Raw genomic sequence first — 26,639 nt, forward strand, 5'->3', positions numbered from 1 at the left:
ATCCCGCAAACTTGAACACATGCTTTAAACCTTTGCTCATGAAAACTGCTTGCTTGAACAAGGACTTGCAGATTTAGTATTCATACATTGAGAATTCTTTCCCTTCTTTCACTATGTAGGCAGAAACCTGATGAAATAATGGGGAGAAAAACTGAAATTGGTATATAGTCACATGATTTGAAGCCTGAATAATTCACTGGATCTTGCCCAAGGACCAGTCTAATCTAAGAAATATGATTTTGTTGCCCATGGAAACTTCCTATGGAAACTTTTGGTTATGTTTTTCTTAATCATGTCTGAAAAAGTACTTGCTAGATGAAGAATTAATGAATATTAAAATAATATTTTTTAAAAATTTTATTATGAACACTTCATATAAAAATCCCTCAGAGAGGTTATCAGTCTGAACTGCTGCGATTTCATTCTGGTTGCATCACATGTCTGCATTAGAGAAAAAAAACACACACACACACACCCCCCCCCCAAAAAAAAAAAAAACCAAACAAAAAAAAAACAACCAAAAAAAACCCCCCAAACCACTGACCTACAATGCAAAATGGAACAGTTCCTGAAGGACAGCGATCAGGGCTAGCTGCATGATTGAAAGAGTAAATATTAATTGACTTTTAATGTATATAAGAACACATGAATCACTTTTTACATATCACATATATCATCTATCAAAACAGCTATTTTGTGATAGAAGTAACATTTTACTGATAAACTGTCTGTTGCAATTATCTTGGTAAGCTAGACTTTTTGAATTTCCATGGGGTCTTCTGGAGTTCTCTGAGTTGTCTTCCTTTAACCCCACTGCATGGGTATTTCTACAACCTGTTTGCATTGTGAGAAGACACTGGGCAACTCCTACTTACTGCACCAGTGGAAAGTATTCTTTCTTTTCTTTTCTTTCCCTTACCGACCTCCCATTTGTTGTTTCAGTGCTGGCTAGTCTCTTCTGATTTTGTTTGGTTTTTTTTTTTTCTTCAATATTCTCCACATTCCTTTAATATACTGCTCTATCTTACATTGTTCCTATTTGGTGGCACAGGGGGATGTTTCTCTCCCATCTCCCATATCTCAGGGAGAAGGTAGGATGGGAAGCTCCTCATAGCCTGATGTCAGCCCAAGTTGGTAGGTTTGTTCTGTCGCCCTGACCTTAACCTGTGTATCCCATTTTTTACAGCTGCGGTGTCCTCCTAGAGCTAGTGGCAGAGTTGGTTGGCAGGACCACCCACACACCAACAGATTTGGAAATATAGCAGAAGGAGAGTAACAAGCATATTTTTACAGAGTGCAGGGACTTAACAGTATTTGTACCTCACAGAAGATTACATTTGGCCAGCGTACAAGTTTGTTTAGATATTGTGTCATGCCTAGTGCATATTTAGTACTGTCAGTAGACATGTGAGGCTGCAAAGCGTGAAGAATCTTTGGCATAAGCTCTGCTACATGCTTGCAGCAAGCCCAGGTGATGAACCAGTGTAGTGTCTGGCTTGGTCTGCACTCCGGTTGAGCAGTACTTGAGCTTGCTAGCAGCTTTAAGCATCTGAGAATCTTTGCCTGTGATTGAAGCACACATGTGCTTTCTGGACCAAGGCCATGCTGGTTTTGTGAAGCTAGAGTGGAGAGTATTTTTAACAGAAAAAAAAGACGTTTAAAGGAACATTATAACCTACTTCAGTCTCCTGAGTTTGAAAGGAGTCAAGCTGTATCTAGGAAGTCTGATGGAGGATTGATCAGAGGCAGCTTGTCCGTGTACACCAGTATTCAAAATGCATGAGGTGTGGGGGTTTAAGGTGGCAGTAGGAACAACTGAAGCTAGTCAGACTAATGAACACTGGGATATCTTACATTGATATTTTGTGTTCGTATCCTGGTATCAGCAGATAGCTCTGTAATGTTATCAATCTGATGTTGTGTTCAGCCTTGTTTCCCATGTATTTCAGATTTCTTGGATTAAAAAGTGGTGGATATTAATGCATCAGGCAGGAAGAGATTACGTTTGATCTGGTCTGCGAAGATCTGTATAAAATAAAGTGCAAATAAAAAACATAGAATGGGGGGGAAACCACTGATAGGTGGGGTATTTCCAAATACTAGTTTCAGTTTGGATTTAAGGGATCTACTGAGATGGAAAACAGGTAGTGCTTTTATATATTTGTGATGCATAAAGCAAATCTGAAAGAAGAGCAGTGAGAGAAGCAGTCTTCTATTCCAGTTATGACAGTGCAGAATGAGGAACTAATAAAACTATGACAGTAAAAGATGAAAACAGCCACTTGAAAGGAGAAGACAATTTTAACAGGAGTGTTTTAGAATGGGTTTTTTTTTGTGTGTTTGTTTATTTTATCTCTTACACCAAACCCCTGATTTCTACCCCAGTAAATATTTGTGGGGGAAGAAAACCTTTGAAAGTTCATCCATCTATTTTCAATATGTGAATTTGCTGAGAACTTCAACATGACAATTTGTGTCTGACATCTCTGCAGGGAAGTTGAAAATTCTTTGTGGAGATGAAAAGGGGGAAAACTTTTACATCTTTTAAAAATAAATAGGGCTTCCTGTGGGGAGAGGGTTTGGGGGGGTTAAAGTTTTGTGTGTGATTTCTTATAAAAATAGGATCTAGAGTTTGTGGAGGTATAGTTAGGGATTATTGGTAGCATTTGGTATGCAACTGTTGATGGCTCCCTCAGTAGCAAAGAATTTTCAAAGCTACTTCGGGAAAACAGTATGGCTTTGTTTTTCATCAGTATCCTTTTAGCTGGAAAACAGCTTGACTGTTAGGCATTTTGATTCTTTCTACCCTAGAGAATCAGACCATTAAGTAGCATAATTATTTTTGCTTCAAGTCTTAGTTTTTTCTAGCTGACTTTTGAGTTTTGAACCCTTTTAGAGTGTATTGTCTGGGGCTTTTTGTTGGTGTTGCGGTGGTGGGTTTTTTTGTTGTTATTGTTGGGTTTTGGTTTGGTTATTTTTTTCCCAGGGCTCCAACACGAAACAGGAAAGAGCTAAATAACTTTCAAATGTGGTTTTATAAAACAGCTACCTTCTGCTTTGCTTCAATTCATCTGCCTTTATCAATGCTGGAATCAATGTATATTTAAGAGTTGAAGTCTTGTTGAAACCAAAGACTTTTTCCCTGTTGAGTCACTTTCCCTCTTCACAACATGAGGCAGTAAGTGTGAGGATGAATACATAGGTCTGCATTTTGCTGTGAAGGGTGAAATGGAAGAGGAGGAGGGGGGACAGATGACTGTGGAGCCCTTTCCTGTGGGATCTTGGATGATCTATCATTGTGTATTTATCAGAATTTCCTGTTCCATAGGTCTCCTTGTGGGTACTCTTGATGTTGTCCTGGACTCCAGTGCCAGAGTGGCACCATATCGAATCCTCTACCAAGCACCAGACTCCTTGGTCTATTGGACTATCGCCTGTGGTAAGAACAAACATACTGACATGTGGATTTTTTTATTCTTCCTGGACACTGTTCCACATAACTAATAGAGCATCCTGCCTACTGAGCACGGTCATTTCAGGACAAATAAATGGGGCAGGATGAAAACCTGCTCTAGTGGTTAAACTAAGAAGCTCCAGAGGTTCTAATATTCAGACCTTGAATGCCAGCATGTGTGAGTGTGTTATGCACAATGACTGAGTAAATCCCATGCTTCATCTCCCAAAGATGTTCCCAGACAAGCAGTCTAGTATCCATCCCTCTTCCTTGCATGCTCTTCTCCATGCCCATGGCTCTTCCCTACAGTACTTTTAAAGCACAGCATTCCTGGGTGATGGAGTATCTCTAAAGAGTATGGTAGGAGGAGCACCTGGGTCATAGCCCCCAAATGACCCAGACGGGGCATCTGGCTTGCCTTGAAATGGAAACTTGCAACCCCAGGTCTCACCTGAGTACTGAATATTGGTATGGCATTTCCTAGATAGTGAGTTCAGTCTCCTTCAGGATAAATGCCATCTAGATCCCAGGGATGCCCAACTCCTGAACGTTTATTTCAGGCAGTGTGTTGTCCTTCTAAATATGATGTACTCAGAAATTCAGTAAGATGGTAGCTAGGTTAGAGTTAAATACAGATGAGTATGTTCTTACCTAGATGCAACAACTCTGAAAAGTTTTGGTCTTCGTGGCTCAAACTTTGACAGATATAACTGTAAGACTGTTTCTTCTGTCATTATAGTAGTTGGTGAAATCAATGCAGTTACTTTGGTACATTAAATAGGATTTTTGCATGCATCAGATGGTGTAAATACTAAATGCTTATTTCTGTGGTCAGATACCCATTGCAAGTAGCATGAAACAGTATGCTGGTTGTGTTTGCTGGCTCTGAAAATTGTGTCTGAAGCTGAATGCAGAAGGTTGAGGTTATTTAGCTTTAATTGGGCAAGCTTGTAAGGTCAGATCCTCAGTATGATAGTATTGCTTTTCAGTCTTAGCAAATGGAAACTTGTGAATGCAACTCTTTTAGCTCTAAAGTTTCAAACACTGTTTTAGGCAGCAGCCAGAACTCTGTTCGTTTGAAAGAAAATTGAGGAAGAGGACAAATGAGAAGTGCATACATGCCTGTCATCTCTTTAGTAGACTGGTGACTTCCAGCACTCCCAACGCTCCCTGGCATTCAAAAATACTAGTTAATGAAGCTGTGGACTACTTCTGGCCTAAGAGTGCCCTCTCATCTGCCCATTCTCCCAGTAAAATTTGACATTTAGATTATTTGGATGACTTTTCCTCCAGACGAATCTCTCTTGCGAAGGGAAGAGGAGAAGGAATGGATGAAGCTTTGCCATAGATCGAATAATCTTAGCAGTTCAAAGCAGGCTCTGTTCTTATAAGCATATGATTTATGTGTCTGACAAAGGTGATATCAAAGCTCTGTCATGTTCTGAATTGAATAGAAAATTTTTTAATAGCTCATCTTAGCAGAACTATTTCTTGCTACTTTCGGTGCTATCAGACCTGAAAGAAGGCATCAATTTAAACAGCTGCTTTTCCCTCTACACCTATTAGTATCAACTCACTGAAGATTTAAAAAAATTGTGTAATGCAATTTGCCTTTAGCAACGGCTAATAGTAAAAACAGATACGAATGAAATTGTCAGTATTATGAAGGTTGTTTCCAAATCTTCATTTAACTGCTTGCTTTTTACTGTCAGCTACCCTACTGTAACCATAAGTAGTGGGACCTTGGATATCAGCTTTCCATGCATCTCAGTCATGAGAAGGAATGGTGGAAGTACTTGCCAGTATGTTTATTTACACTATTTGTGCACAAGCAGAGGTGGTTTGAAGTACACGTACAATAACTTTTTCCTTTCATCCAAAGATAAGTGCACAGCAATTAGTAAGCATTTCTGTCCCATAAACTTGAAAGGGAGCAACTGAGGGCACAAATTTTCTTGCTATTTGCAGACTTCCTTCCAAAGAAGATAATGTATCACAAAGCTCTTGATAAAAGTGTTTCTTGAAAGACACTGTGCAGATATCCAGAAATGAATTTTTAAGACTTTGGAAATGGGCCTTGTGACTTGAAGTGCATTTGCAGTTTTTTTGCATGACACCTGTAGATAATTGCTATTATTTTATACCTGCTATGTGTGTTCTCAGATAACAAAGGACACAAAATTGAAGTCAGATGAGTTATGGCCTCAGAATAAACAAATGCAGAAATTTATACTGCTGCTGAACTATGAAGGTTTTGTTTCTCTTCTGTGACAAATATTGCAGGTTTTATTACATTTAAGCTAGTTTTAATAAATGTGATCTTCAGTTACAAATCTTAACCCTAACTGAAATTGCTAAAGTAGTTAATGTATATATCTGTGCTTCCATTTTGTGAAGTGTTTCTTGAATTTTTTGGTCTCCTAATACCTAGCTGGTAGGTTGGCTTAGTTATTTTTGTTAGATTGTGAGACCACACTAGCTTAGTCTCATCACCTGAGGGGAATAGTGTGGGTCTTAGAGGAAGGTAAAATTTTACAGAGAACAAATTATTTATCTATGCAACCTTGAAGCTGAGCAGCCCAGTGTTGCCTAAGGCTCTGTGCTGTGGTTATTTTAATGAATTTGCAACTAAAGCAATTCCTTCTGAACTGGTAAGGGGTGTTACAATTATACAGGTTACTAAGGGATTTGGCTGCCTGATTTGTCCTACATTGTACAGCTGTCCCTCCCTGTTCCCTAGGGGTAGACTGCTGGTTATTTGGTGCTTGTAATCTCTTAGTTTTACAGAAATGTTTCATATTGTCCTCTGCCTTCCATAGAGCAATAATCTCTGTCTTCAGTAAGTAGCTATACGGAGTGACGTGAAGAAATGTGATTGTTTCCTGGATCGTTCATGCTGCGTGACATTAGGTCTTGTTCTGTACAAGACTATTCAGAGGGTAAAAAACGATCCAAGGGGTTTTGGTTGCTCTAAAATGACTTAAGTTATGTTTAGACCCCAGATTTGTTTATAAATAATTTTGAATGTGAATTTTCTTGAGTATTAACTCTACTGACCTAGGCTGTATGAGAATGCTAGCAGGTAGATCTGAGGCTTTCTAGCTTTGTAATGGAGGCTGGTCAAGAGCTCTTTCTCCAGTGCAGAGTTGCGTTGAAGATGTTCTGGGTTAGAGTTCTGTCTATTGAACTATACTGGAAAGATGTTCTTGGTAACTTTTCAAGATCAGTTTTAAGCATATTAATTTTCTAATGGTCTAAGAATCCAAACTGTTGTATGTCATCAGCTTTGCATATTGCAATAGCCCTTCTGTGTCCCATGTCAGTGTCCATCCCCAATCTGCTAGTGCTCAATTTAGGGGGAAGAATGATGGCATATGTAATTTCAGTTTGGAAATGAACAACTTTTTTAGATCGTTCTCCACCTGTAAAATCAGTCATTCTTACTGTGGCTTTGTGTGTTTATCAGGTCTAGAACCGTTGCTGTAGGGGTTTTGTGGTAATGGTAATTATATGTATTTCCATAGAAGTTTCTAAATCTGTATTTTACAGATTAAAAAAATGAATTATGGATTATTTTAAAGCACCAACACTGAAATTTTATTACATGCCTCGTAAAAGGTTTTCACAAAAGCCCATGAGCTTTGGTTAACAAAGCTACAAGCTTTTGTTAGAATGCTGTTGAGTTTACTAGCTGTAGCTATTTTCTCCCCCCTTTCTGCACAAACTGAGGTTTTGCCAGTCCACTCCTGAGCCTGCAAGAACAATTTTAGGCTCTCTGAAGTGTTACAGGTTCTCTTGCAGTGCATTCTGTTAATGGCAGCAGTTCAGGCTGACAGATAAACGTCTCGGGTAAGTATCTACTTGGAGGAAAAGACCAGATGTGACAGTCTCATCATACATCTCAAGTTAAGCCATTCCTGTTCCTCAAGCACTGACTGAAACAATACTGAGATTATACTTCTGAATGTGTTTGAAAGCATGTTTATATGACTTCTTAATTTTCTTCTTAGTCCTGAACTTGGTCACGTTCCCTCTGTACCTTCACCTCGTAGCTTGGACAAACCAACCCAGATGGTAGAAACCTAACCTTGACACCCAGAGACGTTCCCGTGTTGTTCATGCTGTTACTTCATCCCACCTGCCAGGCAATTGGCCCTTCTCATCCTCTCTCCAGCACCATGCATCCTTCCTCCTTCCAGCTTTTCCTGTCTAGACCTCCCTTAGCTCTCAGCTTCTGTTTAACACATTTATTACTTTCCTCCATGAAGGCCAAGGAGAATAGCTTGGTCTGCCAGGGATGCTGGCCAGCACTACACGGTTTCAGACATGGAGCATACCATAAGCTGAGCGTACCACTTAGAGGAAGGGAAGGAGTGATTAGTAGCCTACTCTACGCATTGCAGCCGTTTTGCCTTTTATTTCCTGCCACTCTTGAGGGTCTGTATTCCAACGTGCAGCGTTAAATGTTTTTTCCCTTCCCTGAGAGTTAGAGGTATTGCTTGATTTACCTAAAAGGCCAATGATGGCACAGCGGAGAACGCTTCTAATATGCAAGACAGGCAAAGAATTGCCAGTAACAGAGTTAAAATAGACCTGTAGTGTAAAGCGTTGCCGGAAAAGTGGTTTTTAATCCTGAGTGAACAAAGCAAAAAGAAAGATGACTGTGATGTTAAATTGATGAGAACTGTGTTGCGGGTTTTGGCCTGATTGCATGATCTGCTGTAGATGAGACTGGGAGAGTAAACAGTAACATAGTGGAGAGAAACAGCAACAGAAACAATGAGGTGGTTTGTTACAGGTTGAGAATAATCAACCAAAGCTGCTTAATAAGGAAGGATGAAAAATAATTTATGAACCGCAAACAAGAAATAGACAGCTTTAAGAAATAGTTCATCATAATAGTGTCTGCCCTGCTTGTCACTGCTGTTCAAGAGACGAGGAATTTTTCTGATGATAGTCTAGTTTTATATACATAGCTCATGTATTTCATCATTGCTTTTGACAGCAGTGTAAAAGCCAGGAAGAAATTAGTCTTCAGACCACCTCCTGAGTTCCAGAAAGTTCTGGTTGCATCCAGTAGTTTTAAGGAGAAGCAGCAGTGGAAATCACTTGTGGTTCTGAAATATTGGTTACATATGCAAGCTGTTCTGCAACATGATTTATGTATCCATACTACAGCTAGAGTTGTTAAATTCCCATGGAAGTTGCACAGAATTTTGCATTCTGTTGCTTTCATTGGAGTTGTGTAAAGCTCTTACCGTATTCTGTAGAAAGAATATTTTCCCCCATCATTTGTAGCTGAACAATAAGGAAAACGACTGTTTGGTATGTGTTTGAGATTGTTGCATTGAATTCTTCTGCAAACCATGGAAACGCTTACGCACAGGCATGTGACAATTTGTGCCTGTAGTGGAGCTGAAGCCGGTATTAGCAACAGCTTGCAATTCAGCCTTTTTCTAATGGTGGCTTCACATGAGCCCCTTCGCTTGGTTGGGGTCTGTAGGCATTAGTTAGCAGGTAGGTACATTTATTTGCTAGTTCTGAGTAAAATGAGCCAAATCTGGTTTGATGAAAAGTACTGATGCTGTTTCGTGCCTGGATTGGGGTACTTCTAATCAAGCTTCAGGTACAGGTGTTCCTGTGTGAACATGTAATGTTTGTTTTCTGAAAATGTGTTCAATGGCCCGGTAATTCCCTCAACATCCTTTTTGGGGGGGGAACAATTTTTTGTGAGTGCTTGAATTATCCTTGCTTCAAAGTGGGCACAGAGATTCTGAAAGGCACCAGCAACTTTGTTCTGCAAGATGTTGAGAATGGGGTCAAAATGGAAGTTGTATTTATTACAATCAATCTCAAGTAAAATAGAATCAAAAAATTTGCATATCTAAACTCTAGTTCGTACAAGAAGCTTTTTTATTGCTTTTCTGTATCACTTTACAGACTGCATGTATGCTGATTCCTCAGTATCAAAGATATGTCACTTGAGCCCTTTTAATCTCCTAAGCAAACTAGGGTCATCAAAGCTTGGTTTATTTTTTCATCATTAAAAGTAACCACCTCTGACAACCCTCTTCCCCTGAAAAGATACAGCTTTCTTAAAGGTCTTTCAGCACTGTTCTTTTGAGGAGGAGACATTGTAATAGGCTTGTCAGGAAAATGATCCTTTTCAGCTTTTACTCTCAGAATTTTATAATTGTTTCATAATTTATAAATATATGTAATGGTGAAGAATTAGGGAACAATGGTGGAATATATAGCTGTCGGGTATTTTTGTCAGTTCCTATCAGATGCAGGTAATACCTTTGCTAACTCTTTAATGTGACGTTGGGCAGCTTGGTGTCGTTATTGTTAGAATTCTAAGTGAGGGGATTCTTGTTCATGATACTGACATAAGTAGCTTGTGCTTCTCACAGAATAATCTTGAAGTTTGCTACCTATTTATTATGAAATCAAAGACTATGGGAGAAAATTTTGGAATTTCCAGGGACACAGCACCTGGTGAAATATTGCATCTCCAGTTACTGGCGAGTCTTATTAGTCTTTTGCTCATTATTAAGAGGACATTGACATGAATTATTTATTTTGTGACTTTTGGGGTGTTTTTTTTATATACAGGTTGCTCAAGGAAGGAAATCACTGAACACTGGGAATGGCTTGAACAGAATTTGTTGCAAACTCTTTCAATCTTTGAAAATGAGAATGACATAAATACATTTGTCAGAGGAAAAATACAGGTAGTTAAATATGTTATTATTAATGTTGTTAATGATAAATGTGACTGTGAAAGGAAAACTGATGTGAATTCTAAACAAGTTTGACCTGATAGTCTCCAGGCTGCTCCACCTTTTTTGAAGGAAAGCCACATTCTAAGTAACAGCATGTGTGTAAAAATTAGGGAAACTGGGATTAGTGCACATAAATAACTATAGCAGTGTATTTAAAATATATGTAGATACATAAAAACTATAGGCAGGGCTTCAAACATTGTATGTTCTAAAATTAATTGCACTGTTGCTTCTGTTTTAAACTTTGACAGCTTTCTATGTAACTGCTTTTCCAGTGCAAAGCTTTAATTATTTATATTTTTTTCCACACACTCATCGTATAATGTCTCCTTACCCTCTTCTATGTAGTTAAATCTGTAGTGTTGGCATTTACAATTCATATAGGTGTTAGGAGTTACTGGTTAAATGGGTTGGTTGGTTGGTTTTTTGGAGTTGGGGGGTTTTTTTTGGTCAGTTTTACCCGAATTACTTTTTTCCTTATAGGAGAGATAGTAGCTATACTGGTAAAAAGTACTTTATCCACACTAAGAATTACCTAAAAATAAATATTTTGGTAGGAGATTAATTGTAAGCAATATTACTGTACTTGCTTGCTGTGTATTCTCAGCACTGGCTTTGTCTCATTCCTCTTTTTAACATTTCATGTAGTAAGCCAACTGTCCTAATCCCTGGTTGTGTTTTACTGGTGAATCAGGTATGAGGGCCATAGATGATCATGGAAACACTTTCTACGAGAAGACATCTGTCTTGTGACAATTTAAGGAAATTGTTATTTTTTTAGGGTTGGACAAATACTTAATGTGAATGATGGTTTGCTGTCTTATACTCTGCTTTCCATGTAAATAATGAGCAATCTGAAGGCAAGAAGTCACTATCCTTTTTATAACTTTAATACAGAAGGCAATAGAGAAGAGGCATAAAAGAAACCGGGGAAAATAAGCGAATAGACCAGAACTTCAGTATAGAACAGAAGGAAAAGTACCGTGGTCTTTGAGGCATCAAAAAGCAGCTTTTCACCAGACTGCTGCCACTTGAAATTTGATGATGGTCTTCTGCACCTGAAAGTGAATGATTTTTCCATCCTGCCAGTTAATCTAACAGGAGATTTCCTTTTTTCCTCTTGCTTTTCTCTTTTGCTCGAGGTCCACTAGGAGGGGTCATAAAAGTTGTTTGATATTTCCCCTAATGAGTAACAGATCCTTTTTTCTTGCTTTTTTAAAGAAATTTTTCTGGTTAAATCCTATCCCTGTCTCCTCAGGGAGCATGTTTTCTTGGAAGGTGAAAATATTACAATTCATAGGTGCTTTACAAGGTTGTTAGGAGTATTTGAGATAGGCTAGTTAATAACAGGGTACTGGCAAGTGGTTGGTCTTTGGTTGCTTTTGACATAGGCCCGCTAGGGAGCAAGGACATCAGAAAGACTTGAATAAAGTAAATAAATATATAAGCAAAAGAATGAGCAGAAGCATGAGACATAAGCAAAAGACTCTTGACATTGCAGTAGCTGTTGTGGCCTCCGGCCCAGACAACAGTGGTGATAAGGATATCTGATACCCCATGGCAACTAACCTGCTGTGTGCTTCTTTCACTCCCTACTAGGGCATCATCGCTGAGTACAACAAAATCAATGGCATCAAGGAGGATGACGATACAGAAAAATTTAAGGAAGCCATAGTAAAATTTCACAAGCTCTTTGGGATGCCGGAAGAAGAGAAATTAGTGAACTACTATTCCTGCAGTTACTGGAAGGGGAAGGTTCCCCGTCAGGGCTGGGTGTATCTCAGCATTAATCACCTTTGCTTTTACTCTTTCCTCATGGGCAGGGAAGGTACGTTTTACAGTGGAGTGGTGGTCTGTGCATCTAAGAACTGTTAGGAAATCTGTAGTTTGTTACTGTTCACCTGCTGAACCATTGGGGGTGCAAAGACGTTGCTGAGGAAAAGAGGAGCAGGGGGCAGTTTCCTGACTGTCATGCTGCCAGACTGTGTGCTTGTTCCCTCGTTTGGTTTGTGTTTCTTAGAGTAGTTCTCTGTAAAACAATACTTGGGCATAGTTTAGATGCATGTTCACTTCAGGGACTGTGTCCAAAAGGGAATAGGGATGAAATCACACCAGTTTTGATGACTTCTGCTCTTACACAGTCCTCCAGTACTACTCTGGCAGATTTTGCAACCTCAAATACTACATTTATTTCTTGTACAACACCAGAGCATCACAAAGGGTTCAGAGCAGACCCAGGATCAAAAACTACAGTGTGGATGCAGTCTGCTCCAGAGGGAGTTAATTCTAAGCTGTGTGGAGCAATCCCAAGTCTTTCTGTTTAGCTGTGTAGGCATACCCTAATGAATGACTGGCTGCTTGCTGCTTTTTTTTTTTGCTTTTTTTTTTATTTTGACAAAAATAAATGTAGATTTAGTCCCTGTTTTAAGGACAATATCCTAACCCGTAGCAGTGTTGGAAGAAGAGGCAAGGTTTTGCCATTACTGTAATATGTGAAATTTTTAACGTAAGCCTGTCTGATGTGTTTAGACTATGTGTCTTTGCTTCCACAGGAAAAGAGGGCATCAGAGTCTGAGTGCATGCTGTGGCAATGACAGGTTATGTTAGCCCTCCTAGCTTTGTAATGCTTTTGTGTAGTGTCCTGCACAGAAGTAAAGGATATTTAAACTCTGCTGTTTGCTGTTTGTCAGGTGATCATAGTTTGTTTGTACAAGCTGGGTCTATTTATGCTCTCCCTGCTTTTCAAGATGCAAGAAAATTTCAGCTGAATACATTTTATAGGAAGAGGAAGGTAAATGGTTTTGAATATGCTGATTTTTGTACTGAATTTATTTTTTTTTATCTGTTCAGCAAAGTTAGTTATCCGCTGGGTCGATATCACTCAACTTGAGAAGAATGCAACACTGCTCTTCCCTGATATGATCAAAGTGAGCACAAGGTCAAGTGAACATTTCTTCTCAGTATTCCTTAATATCAGTGAGACCTTTAAACTCATGGAACAGCTTGCCAATATAGCTATGCGACAGCTTTTGGACAATGAGGGATTTGAACAAGATAGGTCATTACCCAAACTGAAAAAGAAATCACCCAAAAAAGTATCTGCACTAAAACGGTAGGTAGCACTGGTTCTCAGTTATTTATTTCTCCTCAGTCCTTTTACTCGCAGGATTTTATCTGAAAGTTTTTTAATATTGCTGCCATTTATTGTTACTCCAAAAGGAATGATTGATTCCAGCAGTGGCAAAATGTGAATAATTCTTTAAATATGATTACTTGGTTTCCTGTTTGAAATAAGAAAGGGAAAACATTTGAATACGAGTGTGTTACAAAAATAAAAGAAACATATTTGAGCCAAATTCTCATTTGTTCAGAAGCTCATTAACATATCTCTTGACACTGGCTGCATTAGGTATCTGTTGTAAGGCCCTTTTATGTTACCAGGGGAAGGTAGCAAAGCGATTGAAGTGTTATTAAGACATGCGTCTAACATGCATACTTGGCCCTATAACGGGAATTGAAAAATTACGCTAGGTGATGAATTTTATCTAGAACTTACTTTAGGTAACAGAGAGAGAATTTTATGTCATTTTTTGTAAGCGCTGAAAAATTATCTGGAAAGTGTTTCTGCTTCCTTTATAGATACCATACTGCGATTTGATAGTTTCTTGTTAATTTTTTCATTATTTATGTTGATCATGTGAACATACGGAATTGTAACCAGTGCTGCTTTTGATTTTTCATTACTTAGTGACACCTGACATGCGTTATGTCACTTAGATTTGTCTTTCTAACTGTTCAGTGTTTTGCACTGAATGCATTATCAACACTAAGTCTTGAAATTGTTAACAAACTCTAGCCTCGAGGATTCCATCATGTTAATAAATAAGCCTCAAAGAAGCATTTTTGGTGTAGTATTGAACGGAGTCATGTGTTATTTAATAATAAATGGATTCACTGTATATATTCACAGAAAGTAGGACTGAATATGAAAAGATGATCCAGCCTGTCTTCTCCGAGAAATCACAATCGATGTATCTGTCATTCATGGCAGATTTTTTTTCAAGTAGTTTTAGAATCTTCCAGCAGCGAAGACTACACATCCCCTATATGCAAACTGTTTCCACTGTTTTGCTGTACACCCAGTGTTTAACTGAGTTGTATGTTGCAGGTAGCTTGCAATGATTTCTGTAAACTGTATCTTAAAATGTATTATGTATTTCTTAAAACAAGAAAAGCTTTCTGTGATGTGTTTTTTGGGGTTTTTTTAGGGATCTTGATGCCAGAGCAAAGAGTGAGCGATACCGTGCATTGTTCCGACTTCCCAAGGATGAGAAATTAGATGGACACACAGACTGTACTCTCTGGACTCCATTCAACAAAATGCATATTTTGGGTCAGATGTTTGTCTCTACAAACTACATTTGCTTTACTAGTAAAGACGAGAACTTGTGCAGCCTTATTATCCCTCTTCGAGAGGTAAGTATTTGTAAATTTACAGGGCAAATAATAAGGCAATATCCTGTTGGAAATTGCATTCTAGCTTTGATGTTTTTCTCATTGGAGGAAAGCCTCTTTTCATCCCTTTAATCTCTTGTGAGCGTACTATTCTGATTTTTTCTAAGTAATATTTAATGACTGTGTGTCTTAGTTCAAAGTTCCTACTACTAAAATTCACAGGGAGCTTTCTCTGTCAGTTTTTACAACCCTTATGAGTCCTTCCTCTTCTGTAACTTATATTCTGATTTACAGCCCCATGGTATGATTTTTGTGCCTCACAGGGAGGCACAGACGATAAAACTTCCTAGACTAATGAGTGGACCTTCTATTAAAGAATCTGTCAGATAAAATTTGCTTTTGTCAAATGTAAGAAAAGATTCATAATCCTAAAGATTGGAATTTTCTTTTCATACAGACTTGCAACCATTTATTCCTGTGTATGGAAAACATTTGTCAGCATTTTACAAGTTGGTGTGCTTCCCTTTTTTAAAGCTGGCTGCTTAAAACATGTATTCAGTAAACAGTATTTAAGACTGATGCAGTAAAAAAAAATTATGTTGGGGAGGTTTTTTGATTGACTTGATTTGTGGGTTCATGGAAAAATGTGTAAAGTAAGTCTTGGAAATAGTAGCAAAGCTGATGTAACCAAGGACAGTTTGGCTTGACTGAAGAACTGTGGAGTATTTCAAGGCACTGTTTTCCCCCACAAATCATCAAGAGTAAAAACAAATGGTCTTTGTTTGGTAACTTTGAAGTACAGCTTCTCCACAGTGTGTTGCAATGACTTTGGTTATTTGAGAAGAGACATTAGATTATGGTTGCACTGTTTGTCTGGAACGCCAAGGCAACGACAGTCCTCCAGGTAAAGTGGAGGAGGAGAACAAAGTGTATTTAACAAGACCTCTTTTCCTGGATGCATATTTAGCAACTGCTTTTGATAACCACAGCTGCAGCAGCATGGGATTCAAAACAGCTCTAAAGCTTTAAGAGAAAGAAATAGCTGAAGGGATGAGTGCTTTTGTGTGAACTCTCAGCACCAGCAAGGAGAACAGTAACACACTGGGTAGCACCAGTCCTCAGAACAACTGATCAGTACTCTTAATAATTAAAAGGAAGCTTCCTATTTAATTAAAGCTTTGGGCCAGACCCTAACCTAATTCCAGTATTCTGATATCCTGGAAATGTTTTGACAGATGAGACAATAACAAAGCATCAATTCAGAAATTATGATCGGAAGAGACGCTTTTCAGTGGCTGACCGCACTGCTCACTGCACCCAGTAGGTGCAGTCTCCGAGATCAGCACTATAGATATGTGCACGTCTCTGCTTGAATAGGAAATAAGTGGATGCCAGCTCTCATGACAGCAGAGCATGCTGACTACCACAATGTCTGCCCTGTGCCTCTCAAACTTGTCTTTTGTGCTGATAACGCTCAAGCAGTTTTAGAGTGGAACAGAAAAATTACATAGGAACACCTTTTAGCTATTTTCAATATGCTGTCAGTGAAGGTGCTTTAAGTAAATTAATAACTAATAGATTTGCAGTTAACAGACACATAAGAGGAAGTTGGAAGGACAGAGAAGTGGTTTATCACCTGAGCTGTGCATTGCAGTCTTCAAATATATCTTCAAAGAAAATGTTGTGTGAAAAATGGTTATCCTATCCTTTTAGCTAAAGAGTTATTAATATTATAGCACTAATGCCTTACCGCTGATTACTATTTTTAAAAAAGTTAAAAAAAAGCAAAAGCAAAATTAAAGGTCCTAATAAACTGAAATGTGCCCTCTTCTAGCCTGAAGGCAGTAAGACGGTTTTCATTACCTAGAGAATTATTTAAAGTCATAAAAGCACTGGTTAGAAGTACTTATGGTTGTGATTTCTGTTTTGTTCAATGTATGAACTGCACAGACTTGATTTTTTTATTTAAGGCTAATAATTGGTAATGTATAACACACAGCTGTTACATAATTCACCCACAGTGTATGACTTAACCCTAAAATCTCTTTGTACTGATACGCTTTACCAAAAGCTCGGGGAACTGATGCCCTGTACTCACTAGATTACGGTGTGAGTACTGTTTACACGTTGGAGTTCAGTTAGATTAGTGACAATTTCACTAACAACTGAAGGCCAAACAGAAACCACTTCACACGGTTAGATGTTTTCCTTTGTAAGGAAAGACATGGGGTTCATTTCCCTTTGTTGCAGGTTTCTATGTACTGTGAAAATACAGTTGCAATGACGGTTGTTATCACAGTATGCCACTACAGTATAGCAGAACAGGAGCGTTGTCCCAAAAATGGCTTGTTCACATATACTGGCAATAAAAAGTAAGCAAAAGTCTCTGTTGGTTCAGCCTGTGCTGGTGTTGGGGAGCAGGAGAGGGATTTGAAGGTCCTACAAGAAAGCCCATAGATCTGCATCCCACAGAAGAAATTTTGTTTTACTGATTCTTTTAAAATAAAGCCTGAGGAAAATAAACTAAGTAGCTCAAAGGAGTTTTACTGGAGAATGTACTGAAGCCAGCTCTTTGAGGGATGTCAGCCTTCATCTTTCAGACTTGTGAGTCCTTGCGTCCAAATCCTGTTTTCCTGCAGAGGGATGTCCATAGTGATCCAATAGAAGGAGGAAGGGGTGTGGGTTTATTGTGTTGAGATTCTTTCTTAGACTAAGCAACTTGATTAATGAAAGGTCTTAAGCTGTAGCTACTGTTTCTCCTTAGGTGACAATAGTGGAAAAGGCAGACAGCTCCAGTGTGTTGCCTAGCCCATTATCAATCAGCACGAAAAACAGAATGACATTTCTCTTTGCCAACTTGAAAGACAGAGACTTTCTTGTACAGAGGATCTCAGACTTCCTGCAACAAACCACTTCAAAAATATACTTGGAAAAAAATATTTCTGGAAGCTATATCAGCTCAGATGATGAGGTATGTGGAGCAACATGAATCGTTTACTAGAAGAAGGGATTTTAACTGGTGTATGGAGAGAGAGAAGCCAGGAAAACCCTTTAAGTTTATGTAAAGCTAAACCTTTGTACACAGAAATGTTTTCTGTTAATGTCTTTTGTGTTAATGCCTTTAGCTTCCTTAGGCTGAACAGTTAAAATGTGAGGATTAGGATATCTGTTCTTTCCATGTTAGACCTAAGAGAAATCACTATTGCTGTGGAAGAGCGCCTCTAACTCCTGCTGCCACGTTGTGAAATTACAGTAATTTTGTGGGAAACTGTCATAGTTAACTAACTGGTTAAATGAATAATACTGTTTAATATCTATCAATTTGTCCAAGTCAAAATGTAATTGTGGAATTTCGAAAATTTGAAGAAATAATCAGTTGATATGAAACTTCTTATAGAAGACTTTAGCTGCTAAATCTCATCCTTTGATTCTTCAGAAAACGATGTCTGAGCTGAGCAAGTTTGCATGTGCACTGCTAGCAAATTTTGGAACGTTTGAACTAACAAAAAACCAGCCAACCAACAACAACAAAAAACACACTCAAAAAAACCCTGAAAGCAAATAAATCTGTCCTGGACATCAGATGGCCCTATTCTGAACCACCTCCCTATTTATCTATGCAAAGTAAATGGTTCTTAAAAGATTATGACTAGGTAAATGTTTCTCAGACACTTTGAATATAAAGGCTTCTACTGAATTCCTAGATTTTATGTATGAAATTTAGGTGCTTCATATCGCAACCTTGTCTGATCTGTTAAACCCAGCAAAGTTTAGCAGATCAGGTCTCAAAGCAGAAAAGGGTTTTGTAGTGTATCATTTTGGTTTTATGTAGGTGATCTCACATCCCAAGGTTGTACCAAGCCATACCTTAGTACTGTGCTGAGTAGCCCTACCCTGTTTGCCATGTAAATCTTAAAAGTAAGATTATTTTTTTTTACTTTGTGAATGGTGAGGTGTAATTAGTGTGTTGTACTTGTATACCAGGGCATATATTGCATATCTGTATAATGCCGAAACTTTGTCTTGCCTTTTGCCCTTAATGGATCTACATATTCTACCCATTGAACTAGAAACACAAATTAATAATTGCCAGCATTATTATTATATTTAGTAATAAAACTACATAGGTAGACATGCATTTAAATTTCAGGCATTTGGTGTGAACTGCTATATGAGATCATCCTGTGATAAATTTTCAAAGTTGCTTGAGAAGTCAGAAAATCCTTTCTCTTCAAAATATTTTTCTTCCAAATCACAATCTGACAGCGTTGAATTTTCTATAGGACATTTTTTTAAGTGGGAAAGCAAACTTTTTTTAATGTATGTCTATATGAACATATATACAAAGGCATGTGTGTATGTGTACGCACACATACATAAATACGTATTTTATATAAGTCTGATATTCTGGATGGTCAAGGAGCCATCTGGGGAGTCAACAATCCTGTGATGTTGACTGGAGACCAAGGGAGCTGATTTAATTGCCCAGAACTACTTAAAGTTAACGCTACCTTAGCAATTGTAATTACATAATTTGATTACTTTTTTTTTTTTTTTTTAGGGGGGTGGGGTAGCTGTTGAGAAACTGGAAACAATTTCATTCATCTATACTGGTTTAATTTCCGCTGTCATATGCTCAGCCTGTGAAAGTACCTGGGTGACTGAATTTGCTCAGTTTTTGTTAGCCGTTGGCATGTAATAATTCTGAAGTAAAATGAAGTAAAAAGTCCAGATGCTGGCTCAGCTCCATGTCTCTATTGCTTGTGACTGCTTTCTACAGGTGTTCACAAGATCGAGTAGTTTAATTTCTGCCAGTCCTCATAAAAGCCTCAGCTCTGAGTCGGAGGGAGAACGCCAGTTCAATCTCAATGACAATGGCATTCCAACAGCAACCCAAGCTTTAATGACAATGTATAGGCGAAGGTCGCCTGAGGAGTTCAATCCCAAGCTGGTAAAATACACTTCAGAGTGCTGTACCTGACCGGAAAAAGTTGTTAAATTATGTTTTCTTTAAAATCCATGTTTCTGGCCCAGAAGAGTTTCGTTCTGCCACAGACAGTTAAGAGGCAGTATTTTTCACAGAAATAAAGTGTTAAACATGCTGCCATTTTACCAACAAAACCAACTGCACTATGTTTAAAAAGCAAAGTTGGATGTAAATCAAGGAAAGGCTGTATGCCTGCTCTTAAGTACAACTGCTTCAACAATATTCTTTTAACAGCAAGGTCTGCTGGCATAAAAACTAAGAAATGGGAGGAGGCAGCCCATTAAGAAAAGAATTTGATTGTAGCCAAGTTATTTCTTGCTTGCTTGGAAAGTTAGGATGTTGCAGCTTTTTAGCAGTTAGCATTTCAGTGGGGCAGAGTGTTAGAAAGAGAAGCTGCATCTTTATACCTGCCTTTCTTTGCTTGTAGGCAAAAGAGTTTTTGAAGGAACAGGCCTGGAAGATTCACTTTGCTGAATATGGCCAGGGGGTCTGTATGTATCGTACAGAGAAAACCAGAGACCTTGTGCTGAAGGGCATTCCAGAAAGCATGAGAGGGGAACTTTGGCTACTGTTTTCAGGTAGGTATTCATTTGAATGTGGGGTACAAGCAAAAGTGTGAGGGAAGAAAGGATTTCAAAGATATTTAAAGGTGCAGATCATAAGCATCTAAAAATATTTGGAGCAAGTAAGGCTGCGATTGTTAGCAGGCACCACACTGGTTTAGACAGGAGTTCTGTTTAGACCAGTAAATACCCTTTTTCAAACAGGCTCTAATAATTAGGGAAGAATGTTACCAACAGTCAGCAGTCTAGGGGCTTCGACAACCACCAGCAGGCCTACTTCCCATTTATTTAATAATTTCTGAATCCAATTAAGCTTTTGGCTTTCACAGCAAGTTGTTGCAAGGAATTCCAAAGCTTAAGCATGTTGCGTGGAACCGCTATGGTTTTTGTTTGTTTGTTTTTTAATAATAGTAACAAAAAGTTACTCGACCATTTTATTAGGTGCCCTCAGTATGTGAAAAATGGTGAGAAAATATTTCTGTCCATCTTCCATCTACCATGAAGAATTCTTTAGATCTATGTCCCCTTAAACTTTTTCCAAAGTTGAAGAATTTTATTCGTTTTGCTACTAGTCATATGGAAATCAGTCCATACCTCAGGCTTTCTTCATAACCTTTCACTTACTGTATGCCACCTGTAGCTCTGCCCCTCCCCAGATAGTTACCACAGGTACCCACTCCATATGAGCAAACCAAGGACTTTACGTGGTGATCTAATGATGCTTTCTGGTTTTTCTGTTTCTTCCCTAACAGTGCTTAATTTTGTACATCTTCTCTTTGCTGTTGGGCATTAAACAAATGTTTTCAGACAATATACACAGGAATGCAGAGATCTGTCCTGTGTGTGATTAATAGCTAGTTTGGACTGATTTTCATGGTCTATGTATGATTAGTACCTTCCACGTGCATTACTTTGTGCTACTGATGCTTGATTTCCTTCACTGCTGAGATTTTCATTTCCAGAGAAGCTCTAAAGTCAGCAGTGAAATCTCCTAGCCACTCTGTGAGCATGCAATAGTATCCCTAAGACAGCCTAAGTGCTCTACCCAAGATGACAGTCATTTTCAGAAGCTGGAATAGAGCTCAGGAGTTCCTGTCTCTTGTTTTGGCTGACATACCATACTTTCTGCAACCAAGCATTAATTTACTTCTTCCTCGGGGCATGTAGCTTTCTCAGAGGCATGTTTTGAGTTATTTAGGATAGTCAAACCCACAGCCAGCTGCAGAGAGAGCTCATGATACCATGTGACTGCATAGCTGGTTTGTTCCAGCTGAGGGAGATGCTTATCTTCTTCCTTTTCAACCTCATTATAAAATGCCTGTAGAGGAGAAGACAAGAAGGGGTTATACCTCAGTCACCTAAGTACATCCTTTGTGGTTTTTATCACCTTTACAAAAATAACATTTCATATCTTTTTTTTTTTTCAAAGTTCTTGTTGGTGACATTCAAGATGAAAGGGTAGCAGAAGATCGTAGTGCTGAGATACTGTATCTGCTAACCCTTGCTTTTTTTCTTCTTGTTTTAATACTGTTCTCCCGCTCTCAGGAGCCATTAATGAAATGGCCACTCATCCCGGCTATTATGAGGACCTAGTGGAGAAATCAATGGGAAGGTATAATCTTGCTACAGAAGAGATAGAGAGGGATCTGCACCGCTCCCTTCCAGAACACCCTGCATTCCAGAACGAGATGGGTATTGCTGCTCTAAGGAGAGTCTTGACAGCTTATGCTTTTAGAAATCCAAACATAGGATATTGTCAGGTAATTGAAATGCCTTGGCACTCTGTCAGTTTCCTTATGCTTATTTCTTCAGTCATGTAGACAAGCATTTGGCTGTGTAAAGTACAATACATGTATAATGCTGTGTGTGAGGTAAAGCCTCAGTGCCGCAGAATTACGGTAATGCTGAGTTCAGAGGGATTTGACACAAGGACCTACTCTAACAGAAGTATTAGCAGCACATGCTGAGGTGTGCATAGTTTTCTGTAAGCATATTTTCTGCCCATAACCTAGAGAACGGACAGAGGATAATAGAGCTGTCCTGATGTGCATCTACAGAAAATGACAAATGGACCCTGAAGAAGCGTTCTTTTCTTTTAAGTAAAAAATAAAAACAAACCAACAACAAACTTTTATTGTTCAGCCTTAAATTTTTACCTACTTATTCAGTGTATTAGCTGTAATAACCCTCCAGAACCAACTTTACTTTTTTTCAATGATGTCATTAAATCATTCAAAAATAAGCTAAAACTAAATAAAATAAAATAAAGCACCCTAGAAGATATCTTATCACTGTGCATCACAACCGTGTATCAGTAGAGTTAATGCTAACCAGTGTATGATTTTGAAGTTCTTGTGCCTGTGATTCAGATCACTGCATTTTCTGGGTGCAAGTCATTCCTTCTTGCGATGTAACTTTGACTTACCGCCTGGGCCCCTGTGGGTTATTTTTTGGTCTTGCTACCTATTTTTGCAAAAAGGAAGCTTGAATTCATGAGTATTAAGAAGCCTGATTAATGTCTGACTGTGAAGACTCCTAGTTACAACATGAGTAAGTGAAAGTACAAGCAACTCTAACAGATACCATAATAAATTATTTAATAACAAATGTAATATTAAGTAATAGCCACAATAGCTTTTTGTAAAGGTTGTTTAACAGAGGAACAGTGACGCTGTTCAGAAGGACACTGTGATTCTGTTTCTTGCAGCTGTCACAGTAATTTTTAATAGCCTTGGGCCTTGGTTCGTGGCATTCCGAATGCTCACGCACAGTTACAGTGAGAAATCAGGCACTGAAGTATTTAATACATTGGTAGACAAGATAAAAAGGAGTAGCATAGACTTCGACAGAGTTGTAGCGTTGTTCTGAGTTTCAGTTGAAACCTTAGTTGCTGTTTCAAACAGATAATGATCAGACTGGAGTCTTAAAATGTTACAGGATCTGAAATGAGTAGCTAATTCCTTAGAAGGCAAACTGAGAAGAAAATGGTGCTGAAATACTTCATTTCTTCAGACTAACGGAGGTCTAGTCAAAGGTTGTAAGCAAACAATTCAGAGGTCATTGCACGATGCTGTGATATTTGAAATGGAGCGGAACAGGCCATAAAAAACTGTCAGGTACACAATCAAACGTGGAGAGTAAGCAACAGAAGAGACTTCTGTTTCGCTATGCTCTGGTTGTTCACGGCTGACACTTATAGGCATTTGCCTGCATTCTCAGATGCTGTCTTGACCTTTTTGTAGGAGCATAAAGCACGGGGAGTGCAGACTGCCTCTGCAAGGGATGGTGCAGCCGCGGCCATCGGTAGTGCTGTAGGACACACTTTGTCTGCATCAGACCCCGGTTCCCCAGAGCACCTATTGGCAGAATATCAATAGCAGTGTAACTAGATGCTTGCACACCTGAGTAGGCCCTTGATTATGAAAAAAATATTGATTTACTTTTTCCTTTTTAAAAAACCAACACGCTGACAATTTTTCATCAGCTGTTTGAGGCTTTCTTAAGCCTTCCTTTGCGCACTGGAAAAACCACTGCCTACTGTTTTTACAGGAAAATACTTGAAGAGTTTGGGGTCTGCAGGGGGAGATGTAGCTAATTTCCTAACCCTAGTAACCACTTCCCTGCCCAGTTACTGTGGTACATATTGAATAAATGGGTCTAGCAATTTATATTTCTCTCTCTTTTAGGCTATGAATATTGTCACTTCAGTACTCCTCCTTTATGCAAAAGAGGAGGAAGCTTTCTGGCTGCTGGTGGCTCTGTGTGAACGTATGCTACCTGACTACTACAACACAAGAGTTGTTGGTATGTTATGGAGAAATTTTCTAAAATTTAAGCAAATTAATTGGTATTATTTGTACTGAAACAACCATGTGTGTAGATGTATGTGTAGCACAGATGCAACTGTAAATGCCAGTGGCAAGACAGTTTGTTCAGGAGCATAGAAATAATTCCCTAAACAGATACTGTGATAGCCAATAGTTTTTCATTTACTTAGGATAAGATGCATTCTAAAGTGGGCTTAAAGTAAATAAAAAACAGACAGAAGGCTAAAATTTGAATTTCAGATGATCCTGATTAAGGTAAGGTGGATACGGAAGCTTTGGCAATTTGCAGTAGAAGTCTTTGTGCCTGTTTACCTCTGATTTGAAAGGGCACAAGTATCTGAAAGCTGTTGTTGTCAGATGACTGTCTCCTTGTGTATACGGAAGTGAATGGCTCTTCAGTTTATCGTGGGAACTGTCTTACTGTAGTTCACAAATGCTTGAGATACTTATCCAGCCTTAGAAATTACTCTTCCTGGACTGATTAAAACACTGATGTTATAGCATGGTTATGTATAACACGGGGTTCTCTTGAAATAAATCCAAATCCTTACAGTCACCCTGGCCTCCTCCAACAGGTGATGCTGAGAAGTCTTACTCTAATTAGTAATGGTAAGTACTAAGCCATCGTATAACTTCTGTAGGTGTTAGGCCAAACTGATCCTTTGTTAGCTCTTACAAAATGTATCATTAAAACAAAAAAACATACTATAGATTCTGTTCAGCTGCTGAACTGTACATACAAATTGAATCGTTGTTCATCTGAAAGTGAGAAAATGTGTGTGAGCATCATGTAGAATATTCTTAGATTTTGTATTTATAGAGAGAGAATGTATATGTATATATTTTTTTCTCCTCTAAGTGGTGATGTGGTCAGTTGCTCCCAAATTAATGGACACCCAACCTTATTTGTTTTCAACAGGAGCATTGGTGGATCAGGGTGTCTTTGAAGAGCTGGCTCGTGACTATGTTCCACAGCTTTATGACTGCATGCAGGACTTGGGTGTAATATCCACCATTTCCCTGTCCTGGTTCCTCACTCTTTTCCTCAGTGTAATGCCATTTGAAAGTGCAGTGGTTGTTGTGGATTGTTTCTTCTGTGAAGGAATAAAGGTGATATTTCAATTAGCGCTTGCTGTCCTCGATGCTAATGTAGACAAGCTGCTTAACTGTAAAGATGATGGAGAAGCCATGACAGTCTTGGGAAGGTATTTATTACAGAAAATAAAGTCTCTTAATTTTATTTTTCTTTTTGCTTACTTTTCTGATTTGTGGTGTTCTATGTTGAAATACTCAGCTTAAACCAGGACAGTATGTGTTAATCTTTTACATGCTTACAGTGCCCTTTCACTGATATAAGGTACTCTTTACATTATCTAAAAATAACATTAAGTGACCAACAGGATATAAATTATTCTTTCAAGACATTCAAATAAACTTCCCAAACCTTGTTATAGAAACTTACTTTGATTGATTATTTCAGTTGATGACATGGGTTTTGTTACTTCATCTTTTGCCTGCTACCTTTTGAACACTGCTAAGAAAAAGCCTTGAGCTCAAGGGAAATTGTTTTGGGAATGGACTAAACAGAACTCAGAAGAATTGGGTAGGTTCTTGAATGAATAGATTTCAGTGAAACAGGAGGCTGATAAATAAAACAGATTGAGTCCTTTAATACAATCTGATACTGCTGAGTGTAATCTCTGATTTCCTCATGTTTGGTGGTAGTATTTAGTTTTCAATATGCTGCTGAAACTTTGGAAAATTTTTTCCTAATAAGTTTCATTAGTATAGATAGCCTTACTGAAGTCTGTTTCTAATTTCTTTGGGATTAAGGAAGACTATGGTTACGTTTTCTCTGAAGTAAGCCCCAGTGCTTGCTGAGGATTTAAGTGTTCTGCAGCTGCAAGGTAGAAGATAGATGATCTACAGAAGCTGCACCAATGGGAGGAACAAGCCCCTAAAGCCCCTTGCAGCGAGGTTGGGCAGTAGCAGGACAGGAGGGTATGTAGACTAAAGCACACTGACCCTTGTTCCCTTGGTGTTGTAATTCTCTTAGCATATTTAAACAGCCAGAAGCAACAAACCTGTTCGGTAAGCCACTTGTTTGTGACTAGCAGTATCTCAGCTCTTTCTTTATAAGGATAATGAATTACCAGTGTTACCTTACCTTTCTTTGAGAAAAAGCAGTGTTAGGCTTTGTCAAATTACTGATGTCAAAAAATCATGTAGTTCATTAGTAGAGAGCACCTTGATCATTTTTACATTTAATAATCTATATGTAACCCTTATTCTATTAACTCTCAGAAGGGAGGAGTTACAAATGAATCTTGGGTTCCTCATTTCTTTTTTTTTTTTTTTTTTTTTTTCCCCCACCAGATATTTGGACAGCGTCACTAATAAGGACAGCACTCTTCCACCCATTCCTCATCTTCACTCACTGCTCAGTGATGATGTAGAGCCTTATCCCGAGGTGGATATCTTCAGACTAATCAGGTCTTCCTATGAGGTAGGATAGGATTTCTTAAGAGGAACTTGCCAACCCACACTAGTTCTGCTTTACAGAGGAAT

At 38.5% G+C, this 26,639-nt stretch overlaps 1 protein-coding gene across 7 annotated transcripts in view; it reads left to right on the top strand.

Moving 5' to 3' along the window:
• Window positions 1-26,639, top strand: part of TBC1D9 (TBC1 domain family member 9) — a 55,210-nt gene that overhangs the window by 12,138 nt on the left and 16,433 nt on the right. For 6 of the 7 annotated variants that reach the window (XM_037397222.1, XM_037397213.1, XM_037397176.1 and 3 more), the window contains exons 2-13: window positions 3,329-3,439; window positions 10,070-10,188; window positions 11,839-12,067; window positions 13,090-13,351; window positions 14,508-14,715; window positions 17,459-17,665; window positions 19,475-19,645; window positions 20,109-20,259; window positions 21,790-22,004; window positions 23,931-24,048; window positions 24,991-25,276; window positions 26,448-26,577. In XM_037397222.1, coding sequence (XP_037253119.1) covers window positions 3,329-3,439; window positions 10,070-10,188; window positions 11,839-12,067; window positions 13,090-13,351; window positions 14,508-14,715; window positions 17,459-17,665; window positions 19,475-19,645; window positions 20,109-20,259; window positions 21,790-22,004; window positions 23,931-24,048; window positions 24,991-25,276; window positions 26,448-26,577 — 2,207 coding nt within the window. Of the gene's footprint in view, window positions 1-3,328; window positions 3,440-10,069; window positions 10,189-11,838; window positions 12,068-13,089; window positions 13,352-14,507; window positions 14,716-17,458; window positions 17,666-19,474; window positions 19,646-20,108; window positions 20,260-21,789; window positions 22,005-23,930; window positions 24,049-24,990; window positions 25,277-25,904; window positions 26,030-26,447; window positions 26,578-26,639 lie in introns of those variants that run through there. The other variant, XM_037397231.1, reaches the window with a different exon arrangement.

The sequence above is a fragment of the Falco rusticolus genome, chromosome 1 (genome assembly GCF_015220075.1).
Source record: "Falco rusticolus isolate bFalRus1 chromosome 1, bFalRus1.pri, whole genome shotgun sequence".
NCBI classification, from domain to species: domain Eukaryota; kingdom Metazoa; phylum Chordata; class Aves; order Falconiformes; family Falconidae; genus Falco; species Falco rusticolus.